This window comes from Cololabis saira, chromosome 2 (genome assembly GCF_033807715.1).
Source record: "Cololabis saira isolate AMF1-May2022 chromosome 2, fColSai1.1, whole genome shotgun sequence".
In the NCBI taxonomy this organism is placed as follows: domain Eukaryota; kingdom Metazoa; phylum Chordata; class Actinopteri; order Beloniformes; family Belonidae; genus Cololabis; species Cololabis saira.
Window position 1 is genome coordinate 5,096,033 of NC_084588.1, and position 23,387 is coordinate 5,119,419.

General features: G+C 44.3%; 2 protein-coding genes across 2 annotated transcripts; both read left to right on the forward strand.

Moving 5' to 3' along the window:
- The first annotated feature begins 1,051 nt into the window (after positions 1-1,051).
- Positions 1,052-4,776, forward strand: LOC133457378 (chymotrypsin B). The gene is made up of 7 exons (XM_061736598.1): positions 1,052-1,103; positions 2,736-2,839; positions 3,047-3,126; positions 3,840-3,921; positions 4,000-4,180; positions 4,296-4,429; positions 4,503-4,776. The coding sequence occupies exons 1-7, from the start codon at positions 1,052-1,054 to the stop codon at positions 4,662-4,664; spliced, it is 795 nt and encodes a 264-aa protein (XP_061592582.1). The 3' UTR covers positions 4,665-4,776.
- An 8,468-nt stretch (positions 4,777-13,244) lies between these two features.
- On the forward strand, positions 13,245-15,811 carry LOC133457386 (chymotrypsin B-like). The gene is made up of 7 exons (XM_061736609.1): positions 13,245-13,355; positions 13,717-13,820; positions 14,080-14,159; positions 14,873-14,954; positions 15,033-15,213; positions 15,329-15,462; positions 15,539-15,811. Exons 1-7 carry the CDS (start codon positions 13,292-13,294, stop codon positions 15,698-15,700), a joined length of 807 nt encoding a protein of 268 aa, XP_061592593.1. The 5' UTR covers positions 13,245-13,291; the 3' UTR covers positions 15,701-15,811.
- The last annotated feature ends 7,576 nt before the right edge of the window (positions 15,812-23,387 follow it).

A 23,387-nucleotide genomic window follows, 5' to 3' on the forward strand; every position in this document is an offset into this window, starting at 1 on the left:
TTCCTGTGTATCTCTCATTTCAGACTTGCAGCAGGTGCTCATTTATATGTTTAAAAACAAACAAACAAACTAAAAATGCTTCATACAATCATGAGAAAACTGGCTTATAGGCGTCTGGCCTGTTATTGCTGGTACCAAAAAGATAGAAAGAAAATAATAAATAAATAATAATTAAAAAAAAAAGGTAAACTCATCAGAAAGGTCTAAAACCATTTACACTTTGTTTTCTTACACAAGCTGTTTGTTGTCTGACTGATATTATTTTTCTTCTCATTGGTTTCTGTAGCTCAAACATCTAATAAAAGGGTTCCATATTTTATCTTAAACGTTAGAATCATGTCTCTTCTGAATAACAGTAAACCTCTGAGTCATAAACGGTGTGTTGAAAGTTACCAGCCCTCTTTTAATGCTGGGTTTTGGGTTAACATCATCCGCTTGTAGACGGTCCTACAATCAGATCCAACTCGCTATGCAGCATTCAGACACAATGCCAAGAGGTAAAACACCAGCAATGTTCTTAGATGAGTTATTAATCAATTTCCTAACCAGTGGGAAACATTCAAAACAGTTCAAAGCAACAGAGCCGACCGTGCAGAGCTCAGAGAATTACAATAAATCCAACATCTCCATGTGTCCACAGACCTCACGGAGCACGTTAGGGATGATTGTGTGATCTGAAGGTTTAATAACGTTTTAAAGTCCAAACCTTTAATTCGGACACACCTCTAACTTTCTGTTAAATATGAAGCTCACGCAACGTCCTCACAGCCGAATGCTTGACCTTGTCCTGCAGATAAACAACATGAACACAGCTGATGTCAGGTTTAAAATAGTCGTGTCTGGACCTGAAGTCGCCAGTTTCTGCAACGCTGTGTGAAATCTGTCAGCTGACATGTTACATCGGAGAACACGTGATCTGTGAGAACGCCACCTCCACCTGGGCTCTGATAACCAGCTGATAGCTGAGCCTCCGGCCGCTCTGATTGGCTGAAGCCCTCCAGCCATCAGGGATAAAACTGCAGTCCAGTCCTTCACCATCATGATCATTACCATGGCCTTCCTGTGGTTTCTGTCCTGCCTCGCCTTCGTCGGCGCAGCCTACGGTGAGACCAGACTTTCATTTAGTTTCTCTCAAGTCTCCTCTTTGGCTGGATTTGGGGTTTGATTCTGAACATTTTGGGGGCTTTGAAAAGCTAAGCTGCTTTCACACAGAGCATTTTCCTGTTTCCTGGGTTTATCTACAGAAATTCCCAAACAAAATCTTTATTATTATTAGGGCCCGAGCACTTACAGTGCGAAGGCCCTATTGTATCTGTAGGAATTGTTCTCGTTTTTATTTTTCTCGTTTTTCTTCCGACGAAAGAAGGGCCTTTTTTCCCCCTAAACGTGCCCCAAAAGTCACCAAATTTTGCACACAAGCCAGGCCTGGCGAAAAATTTGATATTTAATGGTTTACATTAATAGGCGTGGCCTAACGGCTCAACAGCGCCCCCTAGAAAACTTCGTGCCTCAAGCCCCACAATACGGTTTGACGTACATGCACGAAAATCGGTACACACCTGTATCATGTCGCAACTTAAAGAAAAGTCTCTTGGCGCCATGGCCGAAACCCAACAGGAAGTCGGCCATTTTGAATTAATCATGTAATTTTAACTCTTTACTTAACCTGTTGGTTTTTTGGTTTTTATAAACAACATAAACTTAGATTGTTGTGCATTGAGCATCAATTTCAGATGAAACTGATGGGATTGGATGATATCAAAGGCAGACTGCAGATGTTCCAAGTTTTGTAGCAATGAGGGTGATGAGGAATCATCATATTTACACAAAGGTCATTTACGTACAGAGAAAATAGTACAGGTCCCAGTACAGAGCCCTGAGGCACACTACTTGGCACAGGGAGAACAGAAGAGGAGGATCCAGCAACTTGAACAGATTGTGATGGAGGACCAACCAACAGCATGCTAAGACAGACCAAAGTTTAAAAGCCTGCCTGCTAAACATCCCTGGTCTACTTCTTCACTTGATCCCTGGTCTACTGTGTCAAAGGCTTTGAACAGATCTATAAGAAGTACTTTTGCAGCCCAGTGCCTCAATTATATAATTAACAACTTGGATAGCTCCAGTTGCTGTACTGTGACGCTTCCTAAAACCAGACTGGTATTGAGATAAAACACAGCACAGCATCCAAAGCAGTATAGACAGGTGAATCATAAATGATCATTTTGATGGAAAAAGATCAAAATAATACAGATAAAGACCCAGTTTGACCAGAGTTGCTGGACCAGGTGCAAACTAGGAAACTGAATCGTGAACTGGGCATGGCCAAAAGAGTCGGTTTGTGTACCAAATAACCTTACTTATGTAATATTATCAGAAAAATAGTGGTGATTTCAGAAAATATGACAAAAACACACTTACCAAATGCAGCATTAAAGAAATTATTTACTCCATCCTGGCTCATATCCCTCTCTGGCTCATGAAAATTATTTTGGTTCTGTGGGAATTTTACCAATAAATTGTTCATTCTCTTTGAAACCATATGATTTCCATATAAGACAAGTAACGACAGGTGCCACATGTTTCAGATGGCGATTGAACTAGTTAGCAGACAAATGAGCGTAACAGAATAACAGCTGGAGAATCCAGCTGCTGGTTTCTAGCAAAGGAAGTCACCAAGGACCGACTCAGCAACAGACCAGTCTTTTAAAATCTACTTCCTGTCATTCCCCCAGGCTGTGGAGTCCCCGCCATCCCTCCCCAGGTGACTGGCTACGCCCGTATTGTGAATGGCGAGGAGGCGGTGCCTCACTCCTGGCCTTGGCAGGTGTCCCTGCAGGTGAGCCAGATGACTTCAACAAACACAAGCCCCCTCACACGCACGCACGCACGCATACACACACGCACGCACGCACACACACACACACACACACGCACACGCACACGCACACGCACACGCACACACACACACACACGCACACGCACACGCACACACACACACACACACACATGCACAGTATCTGACCTCAGATTCTTCTTTTTGCAGCAATCCAATGGCTTCCACTTCTGTGGAGGATCTCTGATCAACGAGAACTGGGTGGTGACCGCCGCTCATTGTAATGTCAGGTCAGTCCAACTCCAACCCACAACTGTGCAGAACTCTGAACATGTTGTTGGGTGGTGAACAGTATCTGTCAGGCAAAGTATGGACATATCTCATTCGGCTACCTGAAAGTGGCAAAAGGTGTTCCCCAGGGAGTGGTGCTGGGGCCACAAATAATGTCAAGTCATTGTATAGCCAGGTCTCCATTGGAAAGATGTGGGGTTAAACAATATACCAGAAAAAAAGAACTGGACAAAAACACTATGATGCCAGCCAGAGGTCTCTGAAGATTTGCTCTTGGCTTATTTTTTTTTTTTGTCTTACTACATGGTGCCAAGTTTGTAGGAACTGACTCTGCCAAGCCACGGCTAATCCAAAAGTGGGCAAATGGCTGGAGCAAGGAACCCTTGAAATCAGCAAGAACACACCCACGTCAACAGTTGTGGGTACATTGGTTTAGGACCAAGTAATCTAATATTGCATACCACTCTGTGGTGGTAATGCACTGTATTGTCTCCATTAAATATCCATTAAATAATATAAAAAAAAGACAAACAAGAATTATGAGATCAGTGTGGAAGACTTTATGTGGTTCCTGCATTTCTGTGTTTGATGAACGACATCTCCAATATCTCAGAACATTGTCTTTAAATAAGATCTAAATCAACCTTCAAGTTCTGATTTCTTGTTGATGTTTGAATCTTTTTTGTTCCTCTGAATGTGTGTTTCCTGTCAGGACCTACCACCGAGTCATCGCTGGAGAGCACGACAAGGGCTACGGCTCCAATGAGCAAACCCAGGTGTTGAAGCCTGCCCGGGTAAGAAGATGCCATCAGCCAATCAGTTCTCAGAACTCACCTCGTCATCTTGACTGACCCCTCCCACTTGCTCCTCAGGTTTTCACTCACCCCAGGTGGAATTCCAATACCATCAACAATGACATCGCCCTCATCAAGCTGGCCAGCCCCGCCCGCCTGGGCACCAACGTGTCCCCCGTCTGCCTCGCTGAGTCTAGCGACAACTTCGCCGCCGGCATGCGCTGCGTCACCTCCGGCTGGGGTCTGACCCGCTACAACGGTGAGACACTGGCTTGCTGGCTCCGCCCTGTCGGAGTCATCATTCAAGGATCAGATTTTTGGGAACTGCCCCATCATGAATGTAGAAGTGTAACCTGTAAAACTGTCCCCCGTAGCTCCCAGTACCCCCAACAAACTGCAGCAGGCCGCTCTGCCCCTGCTTTCCAACGACCAGTGTAAGAGACACTGGGGCAGCAGCATCTCAGATGTCATGATCTGTGCTGGAGCAGCTGGAGCCACTTCCTGCATGGTGAGGCCCCACCCATGCACTTTTCTGTCTCCTTGACTTCTGGACCTGTCTCATTCACGTTTGTTGTCTTCAGGGCGACTCTGGTGGTCCCCTGGTCTGTGAGAAGGACAACGTTTGGACTCTGGTGGGAATCGTGTCTTGGGGAAGCAGCCGCTGCTCCACCTCCACCCCCGCCGTCTATGCTCGCGTCACTGAGCTCCGTGCCTGGGTGGACCAGACCCTTGCTGCCAACTAAATACTCCACCAACCCACCCAGCTCCCTAGACCTCCTGAGGACACCTGAACACCTAACCCTGTCCAACCCTGGAGCAAGGGGAAGCTGAAGGAAAATAAAATATTTAAAATTAGATACTTTGTATTAGTGTCTCCTTTGTGGTGTAATTGATCAAGCGTTCTGTGCTCGGTTATGTTGGTGGAAGCAGCAGTGGGATGATCAGAGGGGGGAACTGCAGGTCAGCACTCAGCTCGCGAAGCTCCGGCCTGCAAGCATGCACAAAAGAGAAAGGCGGCACAAAAGATCGATTTTGCGGACTGCCAACTCTTGTGTTACTGAGCCTGTCCACTCCAGGGTCCAATACACGGTTGAGGTCCCCTCCAGTGATCACTGTGTTGTCTAGGTTATCAGAGAGTGAGGTGAAAAAAGAGTGAAAACACGAGGAGTCATTAACATTTGGATCATATACATTAGAAATACATAAGTTCATATTTTGAATGAATAAAACTAATATTATAAATCAGATCAGCCTGACAGACAGGAATTGAAGCTGGACAAATAGCTGTCGATGGATAGCAGAATGTCAGCAGTGGGGTCTCCTGGAGGAGAATTGGCTCCAGGTGATTCCTCGTTCCGAGATCTTTTTGAGGTTGAGGCGCTGCTCGGTGTCGTCGCCGAGTTTGTGGTTTTCCCTATGAAGATCCTGTCGAAACGCTCGTCTATATACTCCCTGAGCGAGTCCAAAGTATCGCTTTGATCCAGAATGTTTATGTTTGTAAAGCCAAATGTTTAGATATTTTCTATTAATTTAATGTTGGTTGTTTTAAATCAAGCGCTACTGAAGACAACTGAAGACAAGGAAATGTTTTGTTAGCCATGTTTGAATGCTGCCGTAGGTCTTGTGGGTTCTCGCGGTGCTACAGCATCACCCCCCTTACGTTTTGTAAGGACTACACCTCATCTCCGTTCAGCGTGACTAGCATCACCCGAGGAGCCAGCCTGTCAGCTGCGCTCGTGAAAGCCTACTGGTTACTAAGAACCAGTGAACGCATCCTTCGTCTACCTGCGTTTACAACGAAGTGACACGCAAACATTCCGATGCTTCGACGAGCGGAACGGGGACCTGTGCGCAACGAGACGATGTGGCTAGGATGACCAGGAAAAGTTCTAAGATATTGCGATATTGTCACGAATGCGATTAATCGTTCAGCCCTACTCAAAACGAGGGGATATCGAGCTAAAATGTGGAATAGGCTTCCTCTGCACATACCATCTCCTTTTTCACTTGCGATCCGATACCGATACCACAGCCTTAGTACCCTCAGATCCGATACCAGCGCATATTCATATTCTCTTTTCTGACCAATAGGCAGTGGTGTAAAGTAACAAAGTACAAGTACTTCGTTATTGTACTTAAGTAAGATTTTTGAGAATTTGTACTTTTATTGATACTTTAATTTTTCTGTACTTTTACTTTTACTTCGTTACATTTTCAAGGAAAAAATCGTACTTTTAATCCGCTATATTTAAAATTGGACACGTCGTTACTCGCTACAAATTAAAATGTTACATTAAATTAAAATGTAGGCTATTGCCGTGAGAACAGCACAGCGGGGGCTGATTTATGGTTCCGCGTTACACCGGCGCAGAGCTACGGCGTAGGGTACGCGGCGACGCACAACCTACGCCGTAGCCTACGGCGTAAGGTGTGCGTCGATTTAACGCGGAACCATAAGGCGGACGGGAAGGAAGGGGGGCGAGTGAATTGCCTGTGATTGCCCGGCGGCGGCTCCGTGACGAGACACCTGGGGCGGACAGGGAGACTCGGTCTCCCCTAGAAGGAGACGCATCTCCCGGGGGAGTTGCGCTGCAGAGGCGGGCCGGAAAGGCCGGAGGAACCGCCGTCGCGTCGAGGACCGATGAGGACTGAAGCCTGAATTATCAGTCCGCGTTAAATCGACGGGTAACGGGCTGTGTAACGCGGAACCATAAATCAGCTTTGAGCGGCAGCCGACGCTCAAGCCGACGAAATTAAAATGGGGTAATGGAAACAAACGCTAAAGGGGTCAGAATAATATCACCATTATTTAGAGTTGTAAGCAAATTCTTGGAGTCTTCATTTCTTTGCAATCCTTTTGAAAATAATTTTGTACTTTGAATTTTGTACTTTGTACTTTGTACTTTGTACTTTTTACTTTTTACTTTTGTACTTAAGTACATGTTACACCATGTACTTTTGGTACTTTATTATATTTAATTTGAGGTACTTTTACTTTTACTTAAGTAATTTTCTTAATGGGTACTTTTTACTTTTACTTAAGTAATTTTCTTAATGGGTACTTTTTACTTTTACTTCCACAACAGTAGGTTATTATGACAAAACTTGAGCCATTTCAATTAGATATTCAATTTTTTTAACATAAAATAAGCAGTAGCATTAGATAAAATAAATAACATCTTAACATGAAAAAGCCAATATAAAAAAAACAAGCAAATTTAAATTAAAAAATCAAGCCAATTTAAAAACAAATTTACTAGAAGTAGGCTTTGTTTGACATCTTTTACCATAAATAAAAGTCATGACTTCCAAAGTCATATAAATTCTACTGCCAGTGGCAACCTGTGCTGCTGTGTGGTGATGACAGAACTACTGACAAGGGCTGGTCATCAAGAACAATAAACTACGCAATCTTTTCTGCGGACCGCTCTGCTGCGGAGCTCAAACGGACTGCCGCGGCGTTTGCGCCGCGCCTGCCTGCCTGAATTGAACATTTTTAATTTCACCGTGCCGCGCTATGATGCGGCGCAAACCGCACTCTATGTGAAAGCAGCTTGAGACTTGTGCTTCACATGCTTTGCACTCTGCCTTTCATGCTTTTCACCTTTTACTTACTTACTTTAATAAAGTATTGCCACACCGCTGACATGTTAAACCTGATTTATGGTTCAGCGTTAAGTTGACGCAGAGCCTACGACGTAGGGTACGGCGTACGTGCGCGTCACCGCGTACCCTACGGCGTAGGCTCTGCGTTGGTGTAACACGGAACCATAAATCTGCCTTTATGCTCCCCCTCCCCTCTCCTTTCTTCATCGCGTGTGAGAAGCAAGTGCTGGATGGAAAAGCTGGAGCGGACCTTTGGAATGGAGTGTTAGTGTTGCAGTGCTAGGATCGCAGTTTTCCCCTGAACTGAAATCCGATCCGATCCGTGTTTATTGGCTGGATCGCAGCATATTTTCGATCCGCAGATCGGATCGCAGCATCCCTAGCCTTAACCTTTACCCCTTTATCCCAACAGTTGAATCATTTTTATCATTTTAAAGTTTCATTTCATGGGTGGTGTTACATCATATTTAATCACCATTTAATATTTCTACGTATAATATTAATAATAACAGCACGACAGCATGGTGGCTTAGTGGTTAGCAGTGTTCCCTCATAAGGTTCCTGATTTGACTCCCAGGTGTGGTGAAAGTCTTTCTGTGTGGAGTTTGTAGGTTCTCCCCATGCTTGCATGGGTTCCCTCTGGGTATTCTGGCTTCTTCCCACAGTCCACAAACATGCATGCCAGATTGAATGATGATTGTAGATTGGACGTAGGTCTGAGTGTGTGTGTGTGTGTGTGTGTGTGTGTGTGTGTGTGTGTGTGTGTGTGTGTGTGTGTGTGTGTGTGTGTGTGTGTGCATGGTTCTTTGTCTATATATGTGGCCCTGTGATAGAATGGCAACCTGTCCAGGGTGTAACCCCTGCCTCTCGCCTGTAATGAGCTGGGATAGGCTGCAGCAGACCCCCGTGACCCTGCGAAGGATAAAGCGGGTATAGAAAATGGATGGATGGATGGATGGATGGATGGATGGATGGATGGATGGATGGATGGATGGATGGATGGATGGATGGATGGATGGATGGATGGATGGATGGATGGATGGATGGATGGATGGATGGATGGATGAGTGGAGGAATGGATGGATGAGTGGAGGAATGGATGGATGAATGGCTGCGTGTCTGACTGGTCAGCAGCACAGGAATACCACAGAGAACTGTACTCTCACCATTCCTTTTCATCCTGTACACCTCAGACTTCCAGTACAAGTGGAGTCCTGTCATCTGCAGAAATACTCAGTTTACCCTGCAGTTGTGGGGTGTATCAGTGATGGATAAGAGACTGAGGACAGAGAGTTTACTTGGTGGACTGCTGTGGCATGGTGTGAGAGCAATCATCTTATCTTGAAAGTGAACAACACAAAGGATATAATTGTGGATTTTAGGAGATCCAGTATTAAGTTGAAACGTTTTTCTATCATGGGAGAAGAAGAGGAGGTGGTGGAGGAGTATAAACATCTCGGTGTTCACCTGGATAGCAGACTGGACTGGAGCTACAACACTGATGCTGTGTATAAGAAAGGACAGAGCAGAGTTTACTTCTAGAGGAAGTTCAGATCCTTCAGCATTTGCAGCAATATGTTGAATATCTTCTATCAGTATGTTGTGGAGAGTTCAGTCACATCTACAGGCCTCTGTTGGGGAGCAGCATCAGAACAAGAGAACCAGAGACTGAACACACTGATAAAGAAGATTGGCTCTGTTCTGGAGACGATTGACGGAGGATACTTCATTAAATGAAAAAGATCATGGACAACCCTGCCTTTGGCAGAAGGGCCTTCCCTTATGATCCAGGTCCTGGTCCAGGTTTCGTCCCTCCTAAAGGGGAGTTTTTCTTGCCACTGTTTGGCTTAAGGCTTTTCTCCCACTAGGGGAGTTTTTGCCTGCCAATCTTTATGTAATAATTGCTCGGGGGGCATGTTCTGGGTCTCTGGAAAGCGTCTAGGGACAACTTTTGTTGTATTAGACGCTATAAAAACAAAATTGAATTGAAGTGAATTGAATTGAATTGAACATCCTCTTCACAACACAGTGATTCAGTAACAGAGTCTTCAGATCTGCTGCAACAGAGACCCTTCAGACCCCTACAGGAGATCCTTCAAACATCTACAGGAGATCCTTCACACCACAGCAATGAACCTGAAACATGACTGTTTGAAGAGAATTCAATCTTGAAATCTACTTTAACAATGATTTTTTTTCAGGAAATAATAACTTATTTTTTAATTGAATAATAGATTTTGTTCGATCTTTTGTTTTGTGAAGCACTTTGGTTATGAATCTTCATTATAAATAAAGTAAACTTGAAACTTCTTCTGCTCTCGTGTTTGTTTATTGAACCCTGCTCAGCAGCGCTTTTGGTTTGCTTTTTCTGAGAATAAATCACCCCTTTTGAATCTTCTGCCTCCTGGTCACCTGGATCTGGGTCCTAAACATCCACTTCCTGACATTTACGTGTTAAGTTATTTACAAATGTTAATCAGGTGAAAGTGAAACAAAATAAACATCAAGGTGAACTAAGACGAAAATAACAAACAAAATGTCCTGCCTTTAAACCGAGTGCTACCTTACCTGTCAAAACATCCATCCATCCATTATCTATACCCGTTTTATCCCTTGCGGGGTCACGGGGGTCTGCTGGAGCCTATCCCAGCTCATTTCAGGTGAGAGGCAGGGGTTACACCCTGGACAGGTCACCAGTCCATCACAGGGCCCCTGTCAAAACAAAGGGAAAAAAAAACAATGACTTACCTAACCTACCTAATACCTTTGCATTGCCGGGAGTAGATCAGACTTGTTCCCGGTGCATGTTGGACTCCGGCAGGGCTGCCCTTTGTCACCGGTCCTGTTCATAATTTTTATGGACAGGATTTCTAGGCGCAGCCAGGGGCCAGAGGGGATCCGGTTTGGGAACCACAGGATTTCATCTCTGCTTTTTGCAGATGATGTTGTCCTGTTGGCTTCATCAGACCGGGACCTTCAGCATATGCTGGGGCGGTTTGCGGCCGAGTGCGACGCGGCAGGGATGAGAATCAGCACCTCCAAAACCGAGGCCATGGTTCTCCACCGGGAAAGGGTGGCATGCCTTCTCCGGGTGGGTGGAGAAGTCCTGCCTCAGGTGGAGGAGTTCAAGTATCTCGGGATCTTGTTCACGAGTGAGGGAACGATGGAGCAGGAGATTGACAGACGGATCGGTTCAGCGTCCGCAGTTATGCGGTCGATGTACCGGACCGTCGTGGTGAAGAAGGAGCCGAGTCGAAAGGCAAAGCTCTGGATTTACCGGTCAATCTACGCACCTACCCTCACCTATGGTCATGAACTTTGGGTAGTGACAGAAAGGACAAGATCACGGATACAAGCGGCCGAGATGAGTTTCCTCCGCAGGGTGGCTGGACGCTCCCTTAGAGATAGGGTGAGGAGTTCGGTCACCCGGGAGGAGCTCGGAGTCGAGCCGCTGCTCCTCCACATTGAGAGGAGTCAGCTGAGGTGGCTTGGGCATCTGTACCGGATCCTCCTGGACACCTCCCTAGGGAGGTGTTCCAGGCATGTCCCTCCTCCCTAGGGAGGTGTTCCAGGCACGTCCCTCCTCCCTAGGGAGGTGTTCCAGGCATGTCCCTCCGGGAGGAGACCCCGGGGAAGACCCAGGACACGCTGGAGAGACTATGTCTCTCGGCTGGATGGATTTTTCCTAACTCCCGAAAATAAAATAAACGCCAAAATCGCCAAAATCACCAAAGGAATAGGCAGTTCACCCTCAATTCAATTACAATCAGAAGTCTATAATTATGGAGTTTGAGGGAACAGCAGTATTTAAAAGATGGCCCATCCTGTCTCCATTAATCCAGTGCCAGCATCAGAGGCACAGGAACACCAATCAGGTGGAACCTAGAAAAAAACAAAAAAAAAACCAGCAGGGGCCGGCAGAACACATGTACTTATAGCCAGGGCATAAACACATGCTAATAAAAAAACTTTACTGGATCTAGCTAACTGTAGTCAACTCGAACCTGCTAAAAATGTATAATACACATGAGTTTACTTGGACCAGCAAACTTTTAGCTAACTCTATCCTGCTAATAGCAAGTTTACTGGAACCATTTAGGTTTAGCTAATCTAATCTTGTTAGCAGGAGTTTACTGAAGCCAGTTAACTCTAGCTAAATATAACCTGTTAAACACCAGTGTACTGAAGCCAGCTAGCTTTAAGTAGCTCAAACTTTTTGAACACAGATTTACTGGAGCCAATCTAATCTGCTAAACACCAGTGTACTGAAGCCAGCTTTCCCTCAGCAAAATGTTGAAATCATAGTTTCATGTGTTGTGGCTTTACTCAGGCTTTACTGAGTTCCTCTGAATCTTTCAGACTTTTGACCTCAGTACTGAGCACAATTAGAATCATTTTAGTAGGGGACTTTAACGTTCACGGAGATGGTGGAAATGATAGTCTGAATGGTCTCTTTAGTTCTATGTTCAACTCAACTGACTTTTCTGAACATGGGCATGGATTTACTCAAACTGTTCTTCATAACCTCGGTCTTGTTCTCATGTGTCATAAAAAGTGAACACTTTCCCTTCAGAGTCTGATCTGATCAGTTTCAATCACTTTCACGTGTAACATGGCCTCATCCGAAAACTACACCTGAGCGATCGTCTGGTTATTCAGACAGTCAGATTACAGTTAAAATACATTCAATTGATTGATTATATTTTTCTGATGGCCCATGGTTCTTGGACAGCTGCTGCTCAGCTCAGACTCTTATCGCTGCGTCAACATGAACTGCCACCACATAGCAAACCCAACTCTTCAAGAATATTTGTAAAAGTTGTGTTATTCAATACAACAGAAAATAATCTTGTTTTATACAAGAAGAAGGTAAACTCATCAGAAAGGTCTAGAACCATTTACAGGTTGTTTTCTTACACAACCTGTTTTTTGTCTGACTGATATTTTTTAGAATCAATTTTCTTTTTTCTTCTCATTTGTTTCTGTCACTCAAACATCCAATAAAAGGGTTTCACATTTTATTTTTGATTTCATCCATAAAGATTAGAACCATGTCATCATAAACGGCCTGTTGAAAAGTTACCAGCCCTCTTTTAATGCTGGCTTTTGGGTTAACATCATCCGCTTGTAGAGGGTCCTACAATCAGATCCAACTCGCTATGCAGCATTCAGACACAATGCCAAGAGGGAAAACATCAGCAATGTTCTTAGATGAGTGCACTTCAGTCTGGAAAGAGTTATAAATCAATTTCCTAACCAGTGGGAAACATTCAAAACAGTTGTCAAAGCAACAGATTTACTCCAAGAGCCGACCGTGCAGAGCTCAGAGAATTACAATAAATCCAACATCTCCATGTGTCCACAGACCTCACGGAGCACGTTAGGGATGATTGTGTGATCTGAAGGTTTAATAACGTTTTAAAGTTCAAACCTTTAATTCTGACACAGCTCTAACTTTCTGTTGAATATGAAGCTCACGCAACGTCCTCACAGCCGAATGCTTGACCTTGTCCTGCAGATAAACAACATGAACACAGCTGATGTCAGGTTTAAAATAGTCGTATCTGGACCTGAAATCGCCAGTTTCGGCAACGCTGTGTGAAATCTGTCAGCTGACATGTTACATCGGAGAACACGTGATCTGTGAGAACGCCACCTCCACCTGGGCTCTGATAACCAGCTGATAGCTGAGCCTCCGGCCGCTCTGATTGGCTGAAGCCCTCCAGCCATCAGGGATAAAACTGCAGTCCAGTCCTTCACCATCATGATCATTACCATGGCCTTCCTGTGGTTTCTGTCCTGCCTCGCCTTCGTCGGCGCAGCCTACGGTGAGACCAGACTTTCACTTACTTTCTCTTCAATTGTTTTAGCAGCTTGACTGTAGTTTGACTTTTCTGCTTTTTCTCAGTTTCACTTCTGGGTCATATCCTCAAGTCTCCTCTTTGGCTGGATTTGGGGTTTGATTATGGACTTTTGGGGGGCTTTGAAAAGCTGAGCTGCTTTCACACAGAGATTTTCCAATTCCATTATTATTATTATTATTATTATTATTAGAGATAAAGACCCAGTTTGACCAGAGCTGGACAAGGTGACCACCAGGGTGGGGTGATCCTGTAGCAATATGACAAAGAAGATGGATAAATGATGACAGACCAGTCTTTTAAAATCTATTTCCTGTCATTCCCCCAGGCTGTGGAGTCCCCGCCATCCCTCCCCAGGTGACTGGCTACGCCCGTATTGTGAATGGCGAGGAGGCGGTGCCTCACTCCTGGCCTTGGCAGGTGTCCCTGCAGGTGAGCCAGATGACTTCAGCAAACACATGCCCCCTCACACGCACGCACGCACGCACGCACGCACGCACGCACACACGCACGCACGCATACACACACGCACGCACGCACGCACACACGCACGCACGCATACACACACGCACGCACGCACGCACACACACACAGACACACACACACACACACACACACACACACACACACACACACACACACACACACACATGCATGCACAGTATCTGACCTCAGATTCTTCTTTTTGCAGCAATCCAATGGCTTCCACTTCTGTGGAGGATCTCTGATCAACGAGAACTGGGTGGTGACCGCCGCTCATTGTAATGTCAGGTCAGTCCAACTCCAACCCACAACTGTGCAGAACTCTGAACATGGCTGAACATGTTGTTGGGTGGTTTGAACATTATCTGTCAGGCCAAGTATGAACATATCTCATTTGGCTACCTGAAAGTGGCAAAAGGTGTTCCCCAGGGAGTGGTGCTGGGGCCACAAATAGTCATTGTATAGCCAGGTCTCCATTGGAAAGATGTGGGGTAAAACAATATACCAGAAAAAAAGAACTGGACAAAAACACTGTGACGTCAGCCAGAGGTCTCTGAAGATTTGCTCTTGGCTTATTTTTTTTTTGTCTTACTACATGGTGCCAAGTTTGTAGGAACTGACTCTGCCAAGCCACGGTTAATCCAATAGTGGGCAAATGGCTGGATCAAGGAACCCTTGAAATCAGCAAGAACACACCCACGTCAGCAGTTGTGGGTACATTGGTTTAGGACCAAGTAATCTAATATTGCATACCACTCTGTGGTGGCAATGCACTGCATTGTCTCTGAACTGTCCATTAAATAATATAAAAAAAGACAAACAAGAATTATGAGATCAGTGTGGAAGACCTGAGGTGGTTCCTGCATTTCTGTGTTTGATGAACGACATCTCCAATTTCTCAGAACATTGTCTTTAAATAATATCTAAATCAACCCTGCAGTTGTGATTTCTTGTTGATGTTTGAATCTTTTTTGTTCCTCTGAATGTGTGTTTCCTGTCAGGACCTACCACCGAGTCATCGCTGGAGAGCACGACAAGGGCTACGGCTCCAATGAGCAAACCCAGGTGTTGAAGCCTGCCCGGGTAAGAAGATGCCATCAGCCAATCAGCTCTCAGAATTCACCTCGTCATCTTGACTGACCCCTCCCACTTGCTCCTCAGGTTTTCACTCACCCCAGGTGGAATTCCAATACCATCAACAATGACATCGCCCTCATCAAGCTGGCCAGCCCCGCCCGCCTGGGCACCAACGTGTCCCCCGTCTGCCTCGCTGGGTCTAGCGACAACTTCGCCGCCGGCATGCGCTGCGTCACCTCCGGCTGGGGTCTGACCCGCTACAACGGTGAGACACTGGCCTGCTGGCTCTGCCCTGTCGGAGTCTTCATTCCAGGATCAGATTTTTGGGAACTGCCCCATCATGAATGTAGAAGTGTAACCTGTAAAACTGTCCCCCGTAGCTCCCAGTACCCCCAACAAACTGCAGCAGGCCGCTCTGCCCCTGCTTTCCAACGACCAGTGTAAGAGACACTGGGGCAGCAGCATCTCAGATGTCATGATCTGTGCTGGAGCAGCTGGAGCCACTTCCTGCATGGTGAGGCCCCACCCATGCACTTTTCTGTCTTCTGTCTGACTTCTGGACCTGTCTCATTCACGTTTGTTGTCTTCAGGGCGACTCTGGTGGTCCCCTGGTCTGTGAGAAGGACAACGTTTGGACTCTGGTGGGAATCGTGTCTTGGGGAAGCAGCCGCTGCTCCACCTCCACCCCCGCCGTCTATGCTCGCGTCACTGAGCTCCGTGCCTGGGTGGACCAGACCCTTGCTGCCAACTAAATACTCCACCAACCCACCCAGTGCCCTAGACCTCCTGAGGACACCTGAACACCTAACCCTGTCCAACCTGGAGCTAATCGAACCTGAAATAAAATGAAATATTTAAAATTAGACGCTTTGTCTGTATTCGTGTCTCTTTTGCTCCAATCACAGGAACTTTTCCACATTCTAAAAGGCAGAAATGAAAGATCAGCTTATCGTTTAAAAGACTATGGAGGAAGAGGATGAGCTTTATCCAGTCTTCTGGGGGATGCAATACATTTTATTTTCCTCAAATCAACACATATTTGTCATATAAATCTCAATAATATGACATGTGCACCAAAAACATGAAGAAATCCTAAAAAAGACACAAGGGACCAGGACTCAATTCAATCTTGACCCAGACATATTAGCTAATTATAGACCAATTTCCAACCTTCCATTTGTATCTAAAATTCTGGAAAAGGTAGTTTCAAGCCAGTTATGTGACTATTTGTATAAGAATGATCTGTTTGAAGTCTTTCAGTCAGGGTTCAGAATGCATCATAGCACAGAGACAGCACTGGTTCGAGTCACGAATGACCTCCTTATGGCCTCAGATAAGGGATTAGTGTCCATACTGGTTCTACTGGACCTCAGATAAGGGATTAGTGTCCATACTGGTTCTACTGGACCTCAGATAAGGGATTAGTGTCCATACTGGTTCTACTGGACCTCAGATAAGGGATTAGTGTCCATACTGGTTCTACTGGACCTCAGTGCTGCTTTTGACACTGTAGATCAGAATCTTACTGCACAGGTTACAGCATGTTGTTGGGATTAAAGGAACAGCTCTGCATTGGTTTAAATCACATCTATCTGACAGATTCCAGTTTCTTCATGTACATGAGGTTTCTTCAGAACAGTCAAGGGTCTGTTATGGTGTTCCGCAGGGTTCAGTGCTAGGGCCAATCTTGTTCAGTTTATACATGCAGCCATTGGGAAGTATAATCCAGAATCATGGCATACACTTTCATTGCTATGCTGATGATACGCAGCTATATTTGTCTATGAAGCCGGATGAAACAGAACCGTTAGCTAAACTTCAGGCATGTCTTAGGGACATCAAGGACTGGATGTCCGGAAATTTCTTGCTTCTAAATTCAGATAAAACAGAGGTTATCATTTTTGGTCCAGAGCATCTTAGGAAGGGATTAGATGGTGTTGCGATGGCTTCCAGTGCAAATGTGAGAAACAGTGTGGTGGTTTTTTCGATCAGGATTTGTCGTTTAAACCATATGTTAATCAGGTTTGTAAAATAGCATTTTTCCATCTCTGTAATATTGCAAAGATTAGGAAAATCCTCTCGCAGAGTGATGCAGAAAAACTAGTTCATGTGTTTGTATCTTCTAGACTAGATTACTGTAATGTGTTATTAGCAGGATGTCCAAGTAATTTGCTGAATATCCTCCAGCTGATCCAAAATGCAGCAGTGCGAGTGCTGACAGGAATCAGCAGGAGAGACCACGTCTCTCCAGTGTTAGCGTCGCTCCATTGGTTCCCGTAAAACTCATAATCCAATTTAAAATTTTATTAATTCCGTATAAAGCCCAAAACGGCTTAGCTCTGCATTATTTGCAAGACCTGATAGTGCCTTATGTTCCTGGCAGAGCTCTCCGCTCTCAGAGTGCAGGTTTACTCGTAGTTCCTAGAGTATCCAAATGTAGATTTGGAGGGTGGGCGTTCTGCTATCAGGCACCATTACTATGGAACCAACTTCCAATCTGGGTTAAGGAGGCTGACACCAGCTCCACCTTTAAAACTAAACTTAAAACCTTTCTGTTTAGTAAAGCCTATAGTTAGTGTTTAGTTAACCTCTAGCTCAGGGGTGTCCAAAGTCGGTCCTCGAGGGCCACAGTCCTGCATGTTTTAGATGTGTCCCTTTTTTTAATCAAACCGTGATACAAGGAGCTTGGTCATCAGCAGGACTATCCAGACTTTGATGACAACGTGGTGGTGACGACCGTTAATTAGAATCAGGTGTGTTGATGCTGGGAAACAACTAAAACATGCAGGACTGCGGCTCTCGAGGACCGACTTTGGACACCCCTGGTCTAGCTGGTATTAGTAAATCTCTAGTTCAGGGGTGCCCAATCCTGGTCCTCGAGAGCCCCTATCCAGCATGTTTTAGATGTTTCCCTGCTTAAGCACACTGTGATAAAAGTAGCTGTTTCAACAACAGAACTGTCCAGACCTTTATGACAAGTTAATGATGACGAGTAATTAGAATCAGCTGTGAGGAAGCAGGGAAACATCTAAAACATGCTGGATAGGGGCTCTCGAGGACCAAGATTGGGCACCCCTGCTCTAGTTAGTGTAAGCTCTAGTGCAGGGGTCACCAATCCTGGTCCTCGAGGGCCGGTGTCCTGCATGTTTTAGAGTTTTCTCTGCTTTAACACACCTGATTCTAATTAACCATCGTCATCAGCTTGTCATTGAGGTCTGCACAATTCTCTTAACGACACAGTCACTTTTATCACGGTGCAATGAAGCAGCGAAACATGTAAAACATGCAGGACACCGGCCCTCGAGGACCAGGATTGGTGACCCCTGCTCTAGTGTGTTAGTTCATTTCCGAATTCGGACACTACCGCACTACATGCTACATACTGCAAAGTATGCACTGAATACTGCCTACTGAATGAACGATTCAGTACGCTGCTCCAGCAGACCGTTCACACAGCAGTGTGCTACGGTTTATCCCAGAATGCATCTCGCACCAAAACGTCCGCGAAAGATGAGATTTAAAAGCAGACTAGAGTGTTTCTCAATCCTGGTCCTCGTGGGCCCCTGCCCTGCATGTTTTAGATGTTTCCCTGAACCAACACACCTGATTCTAATTAAAGGTCCTAATTAGCTTCTCACCAAGGTCTTCACAGCTCTGTTGATGACACAGGTACTCTTATCACGGTGCGCTGAAGCAGGGTAGCATCTAAAACATACAGGACAGGGGCTTCATGAGGACCAGGATTGAGAAACACTGGACTAGAAGCTGTTGTAATTCCAGCTGTAGCGCTGTTAATATGCCACTTTATTACGTTTTAACATCTTTTAACATTCAGGCGTAAAAGTAAGGCGTAGAAATTTGATCCGATGTTTCAGGGATCAGAAGAGCCGCCGGTCCGGCCGCATCAGCAGCTCACGGCCGGAGAACAGACGCGATCGCCGGGTCAAACTACGGCGCCGTCCCGGGGAGAAACCTGCAGCCCTGTGGAGAATTGTCGCCGGCTGAAATAAATCATTTAGGAAAATAAATAATAGATGAAATCTAACACTCGAAGCTGTCATAAAGTGAAGCTTCGTGTTTTTACTAGATAGATATATATATACCACAGATGGAAAAGAGCTGTATAGCTTATAGCTCAACAGGTTGCGTTGGTGAGTTTTGTACAGCTGAACGGGGGTTCAATTCCAGTCGGGCCATATTTTGCAAATTTCCCCGATGTGGGACTAATAAAGGATTATCTTATCTTAAATGTTGAAATAGCAGTAAAACCACATTCATTGATGAAATGACATAAGGGATGGAAATGGATTTTAATACATGTATTGAAATGAACATATCAGTCTATTGAATTTCATTTTATTTTATTAAAAAAAGTTCTTCTCCTCTCTGTCGAGTAGCTCTGTCTGCATCTATTTATTTCAGCTCCCGGACAAATTCTCTGTCAAAACACAGCAATGGAAAGTAGTTATTTCATGAAAAGACAACGAACTACCGATATATAACGTTGTCATAACACTTAGTTCACTTTTATTTACGTAGCAAGCACACTAAGATAACTAACAAAAACCTAACATACTATTAAAAACCCACAATTTTTAATCGTTGTCCTTACACTAAATTGAATTAAAAAGGTTATATATTAAAGTTACTTACATTTATATTCTTCCTTCTCCCTCTCCACGGTGCAATAGTCCTTTCTACCTTCACATCACATCACTGTCCGATTGCAGCTGTTTTCTCAATAAAGCTTTGAGAAAAAAAAGAAAAAAGCGCTTACCGGCCGAGGCCGCATTGCATTCTGGGATATTGTAAGCGAGGTAGGCTGTCTGAAGCATGCTACGGATTTTTTTCCAGATCAGTACAACATCCGGGTATTTTTCGCACACTGCAGATTTCCTTCTGTTCACATACAGCATACTACTTACTACACTTTGGCCAAATCAGTGTATACTTGTAGTACAGTATGCGAATTCGGAAACGGCCTTAGAGTCAGTAGTCATAGTTGCAGCTATAGAACAAGACTATAAAAGTCTCAAATATAGTGGTAGATATGCTGCTATAGGCTTATGCTGCAGGGGGGCAGCGACATGATCCACTGGGCGGTGCCTCTCACCCTTCTTCTCCCCTCTCTTCTCCTTTTCAATTTTTATTTATTATAAGTATCTCATAGCCATCATTTTTGTCCATCGTTCCTGTAGGTTCTTGTTTTGGCCCCCTTTTTTTTTCTCTTTTGTGCATGTTTGCTTCAGGAGCTGCGTGCTCCACCTGCCTGTGGTTTCTGTGTCAAGCTTCCTGATTTGCCAGGCAAGCAATCTGCTACTCTTTTCTCCTTGGTCATAAAAAGTCTCCCCCCGACCACCCCAGTCTGGCCTCCAGCAGGAGGGTCCTCCGTTATGATCCAGGTCCTGGTCCAGGTTTCTTCCCTCCTAAAGGGGAGTTTTCCTTGTCACTGTTTGGATTAAGAGTTTTCTCCCACTAGGAGAGTTTTTACCTGCCACTGTTTATGTTATGTGTATGTAATAATTGCTCGTGGGTCATGTTCTGGTCTCTGGAAAGATCCTAGAGACAACTTCTGCTGTAATAGACGCTATATAAATAAAATTGAATTGAATTGAATTGAAACAAGCTGTATTGTTGGTCATTGAAGCAAACACTGGTATTTACCAAGAACCAACCATCTCCCATGACTAGTGGTGCTAACCGACGTGAAAACATCACCTCTGAAAATGAATCAAACTAAAAGAGAAATTAAACCATGTCATCTGGTGCAGCAAGGACACACCAGGATACATGAATTAACATCAGTTATACTCATCATCACAATAATTATGTATTTGGTCTGGTTGTGGATGTCTGTGAGTTTATCACTCAAATCTCATGAACTCAGATTTTATTCCCAGTAGAAGACAAAGAATATGATGTTGAAAGTGAGACATTTGACTTGGATTGTGAAGTCCATGCGTGGCCAGAAGACCCACAGAAATGAAGTCCATGTTTAGTGGACATGTGGCTGACTTTAGTTAAAGCCAAGTTGCAGAGTTGGACAAACATTTGTTAGTATCTGGGGATTTTCCACCGTCCACCTCCAGAGGATGATGGGAACATCTGACACGATCCCCTTAACATGTTGGGTTGAATGTCTTGATGAAAACTTACTTTTGTTCCAGCTCAAACATTTTCTGCTGCATCCATTTAGATGATAAGCAGCCGCCCAAAAGCAGGTGTGGGCTGGCAGATCTGTCCCCCTGTGGTGATGACTCAGCAGATCTGAAAGGTCGAGGTCCACATGCTGACAATCACTCTGCTGCTGTGAAACACACACATGTTTGACACTTGCCGCCGTCCACTCACACTTATTTATTTCAGCAGAGAAAAATTTACACACATTCAGGTTCATCTTCTTTTTTTTTTAAGAGTATTTTATTTTCAGCATTTTTCAAGGTATACATGAAAACACAAACACAGAACTTCAAACCCCTCCCCAACCCGCCCATCAACAAGTTGAGAGAAAGAGAGAGAGAAAAATAGGTAAAGGAATAAAAAAAGGAGAGAAAACATAAATAATAACAAATAAATGGGGAAAAAACGGTTGAGAGGCAAGGTAGTCAGTAAGCACTGACAGCAAAAAAAAAGCATATAAATCTACAACCCGTCCATAATAGAGGCTGACAATGTGTCCACATATGCCAAATAAGGTTGCCACATCTCTGTAAAAGCATGATAGTCTTTCCTGAGTGTATATGTAATTTTTTCAAGTGGAACACAGCTATTCATTTCTGAAAACCATCTTCCTATAGAAAGTTGGGAGCCAGACTTCTATCTGATGGCGATACACTTCCTAGGAACACACAAGGCCAGTGAGAAAAAACTTTGTGCCTCAAGCCCCACAATACGGTTTGACGTACGTGCATGAAAATCGGTACAAACCTGTATCATGTCGCAATTTAAAGAAAACTCTTCTGGCGCCATGGCCGAAACCAAACAGGAAGTCGGCCATTTTGAATTATTATTATTATTCCACACGCTTTTTTCATCTGTTAATGCGGCCCGAACCACAACGTTCACCCATGCATGGCATAAATCGCTGGATGCGTCTCCATCGTGCCTCGATGGGCATTACTTTTCTCAGTCAAAAGTGTGGCAATGCTAGATGCCAAAAAGCAAAAAAAAGGCAAAAATTCGGATGCTTATTGCTCGGCCGAACTTTATCGTAGAGAAATCGTTCAAATTTACAAACACTCGGCCCGATTGGCAATAAAGGACCGTACAACCTCATCATGCTACTCATTACGGTTTTTGTGATATTTAACTTTCAATTTAAAAAAAAATCAATTTTATTTTGGACGCTTGTTGCTAGGCAACAGTTTATCGCACAGACCTCATTACAACATTGAAAAACTCGGGACGCGTTGTACTACAACATATTTAAGTGTCATCATACTAGCTATTACCGTTTTTGAGATATTCAACTATGCTCATTTTGATGCGAAAAATTTGATATTTAATGGTTTGCATTAATGGGTGTGGTCTAATGGCTCAACAGCGCCCCCTAGAAAACTTCGTGCCTCAAGCCCCACAATACGGTTTGACGTACATGCACGAAAATCGGTACACACCTGTATCATGTCGCAACTTAAAGAAAAGTCTCTTGGCGCCATGGCCGAAACCGAACAGGAAGTCGACCAGGTCGCAAGGGCCCGTTCATCGCTGCTTGCAGCTTTAATTCGGAATTACTATTTCCATGTAAACTCAAAGGGAAATAGTTTAATTCTGAATTATTTAATTCGGAATAATTAATTCCGAATTAAAAAAACATGTAACCGTGGCCAATGTCACACCCAAGTCGAACTCCATTCAGGTTCATCTTGATCCTCGTTTCCGTCGGGTTAGAGTCAGACTGGTATGTTTCTGCTCACCTGGTCCAAATGTCCCTGAGAGTAGAATACTGCATGGGTGGGACGATGAGACGGGTAAATAATGATTTACTGTATCAAAAAACAGGGTCAGGGCAGACGGGGGAGGTACGGGTCTAAATAGTGATTTTCAAAGCATCAGGATGAAAAATAAAAACAAAAAAACTGTATTAACGGTATTTAGTGATACACAAAATACCTTCAGTTTAAGATGATAAAAACATTGTATGTTCCTTCATATCAGCACACACCTTCCCAGAATGCTCTGCTTTCATTTTCAAATAAACATCTGTGTGTGAGTCTACAGTTCAAAATGGATCCCAACCAGTTGAAACCAAGTGCCAATCAGGTTCAGGTTGAGTCTCATGCTAACTAAGATTGGTTGTAATTCCTTGAATGACCGGTAGGGGCCAGTTAGAAAAGGTTAGGAATAGAAAAGATGATGAAGGGGAGGACTTGCAGGAGGACATTTGGGAGCTCTATTAAGAGTAAATGACAGCACCTCCTGTGCCAAATTAAACATAAT

Bases quoted from the DNA above. Each gene is read 5' to 3' on its own strand.
- LOC133457378 (XM_061736598.1), top strand. From the start codon at position 1,052: ATGGCCTTCCTGTGGTTTCTGTCCTGCCTCGCCTTCGTCGGCGCAGCC. The intron at 3,922-3,999 runs GTAAGAAGATGC...CTTGCTCCTCAG, and splicing joins AGGTGTTGAAGCCTGCCCGG to GTTTTCACTCACCCCAGGTG. The intron at 4,181-4,295 runs GTGAGACACTGG...TGTCCCCCGTAG, and splicing joins GGGTCTGACCCGCTACAACG to CTCCCAGTACCCCCAACAAA.
- LOC133457386 (XM_061736609.1), top strand. From the start codon at position 13,292: ATGATCATTACCATGGCCTTCCTGTGGTTTCTGTCCTGCCTCGCCTTC. The intron at 13,821-14,079 runs GTGAGCCAGATG...TTCTTTTTGCAG, and splicing joins CTTGGCAGGTGTCCCTGCAG to CAATCCAATGGCTTCCACTT. The intron at 14,955-15,032 runs GTAAGAAGATGC...CTTGCTCCTCAG, and splicing joins AGGTGTTGAAGCCTGCCCGG to GTTTTCACTCACCCCAGGTG.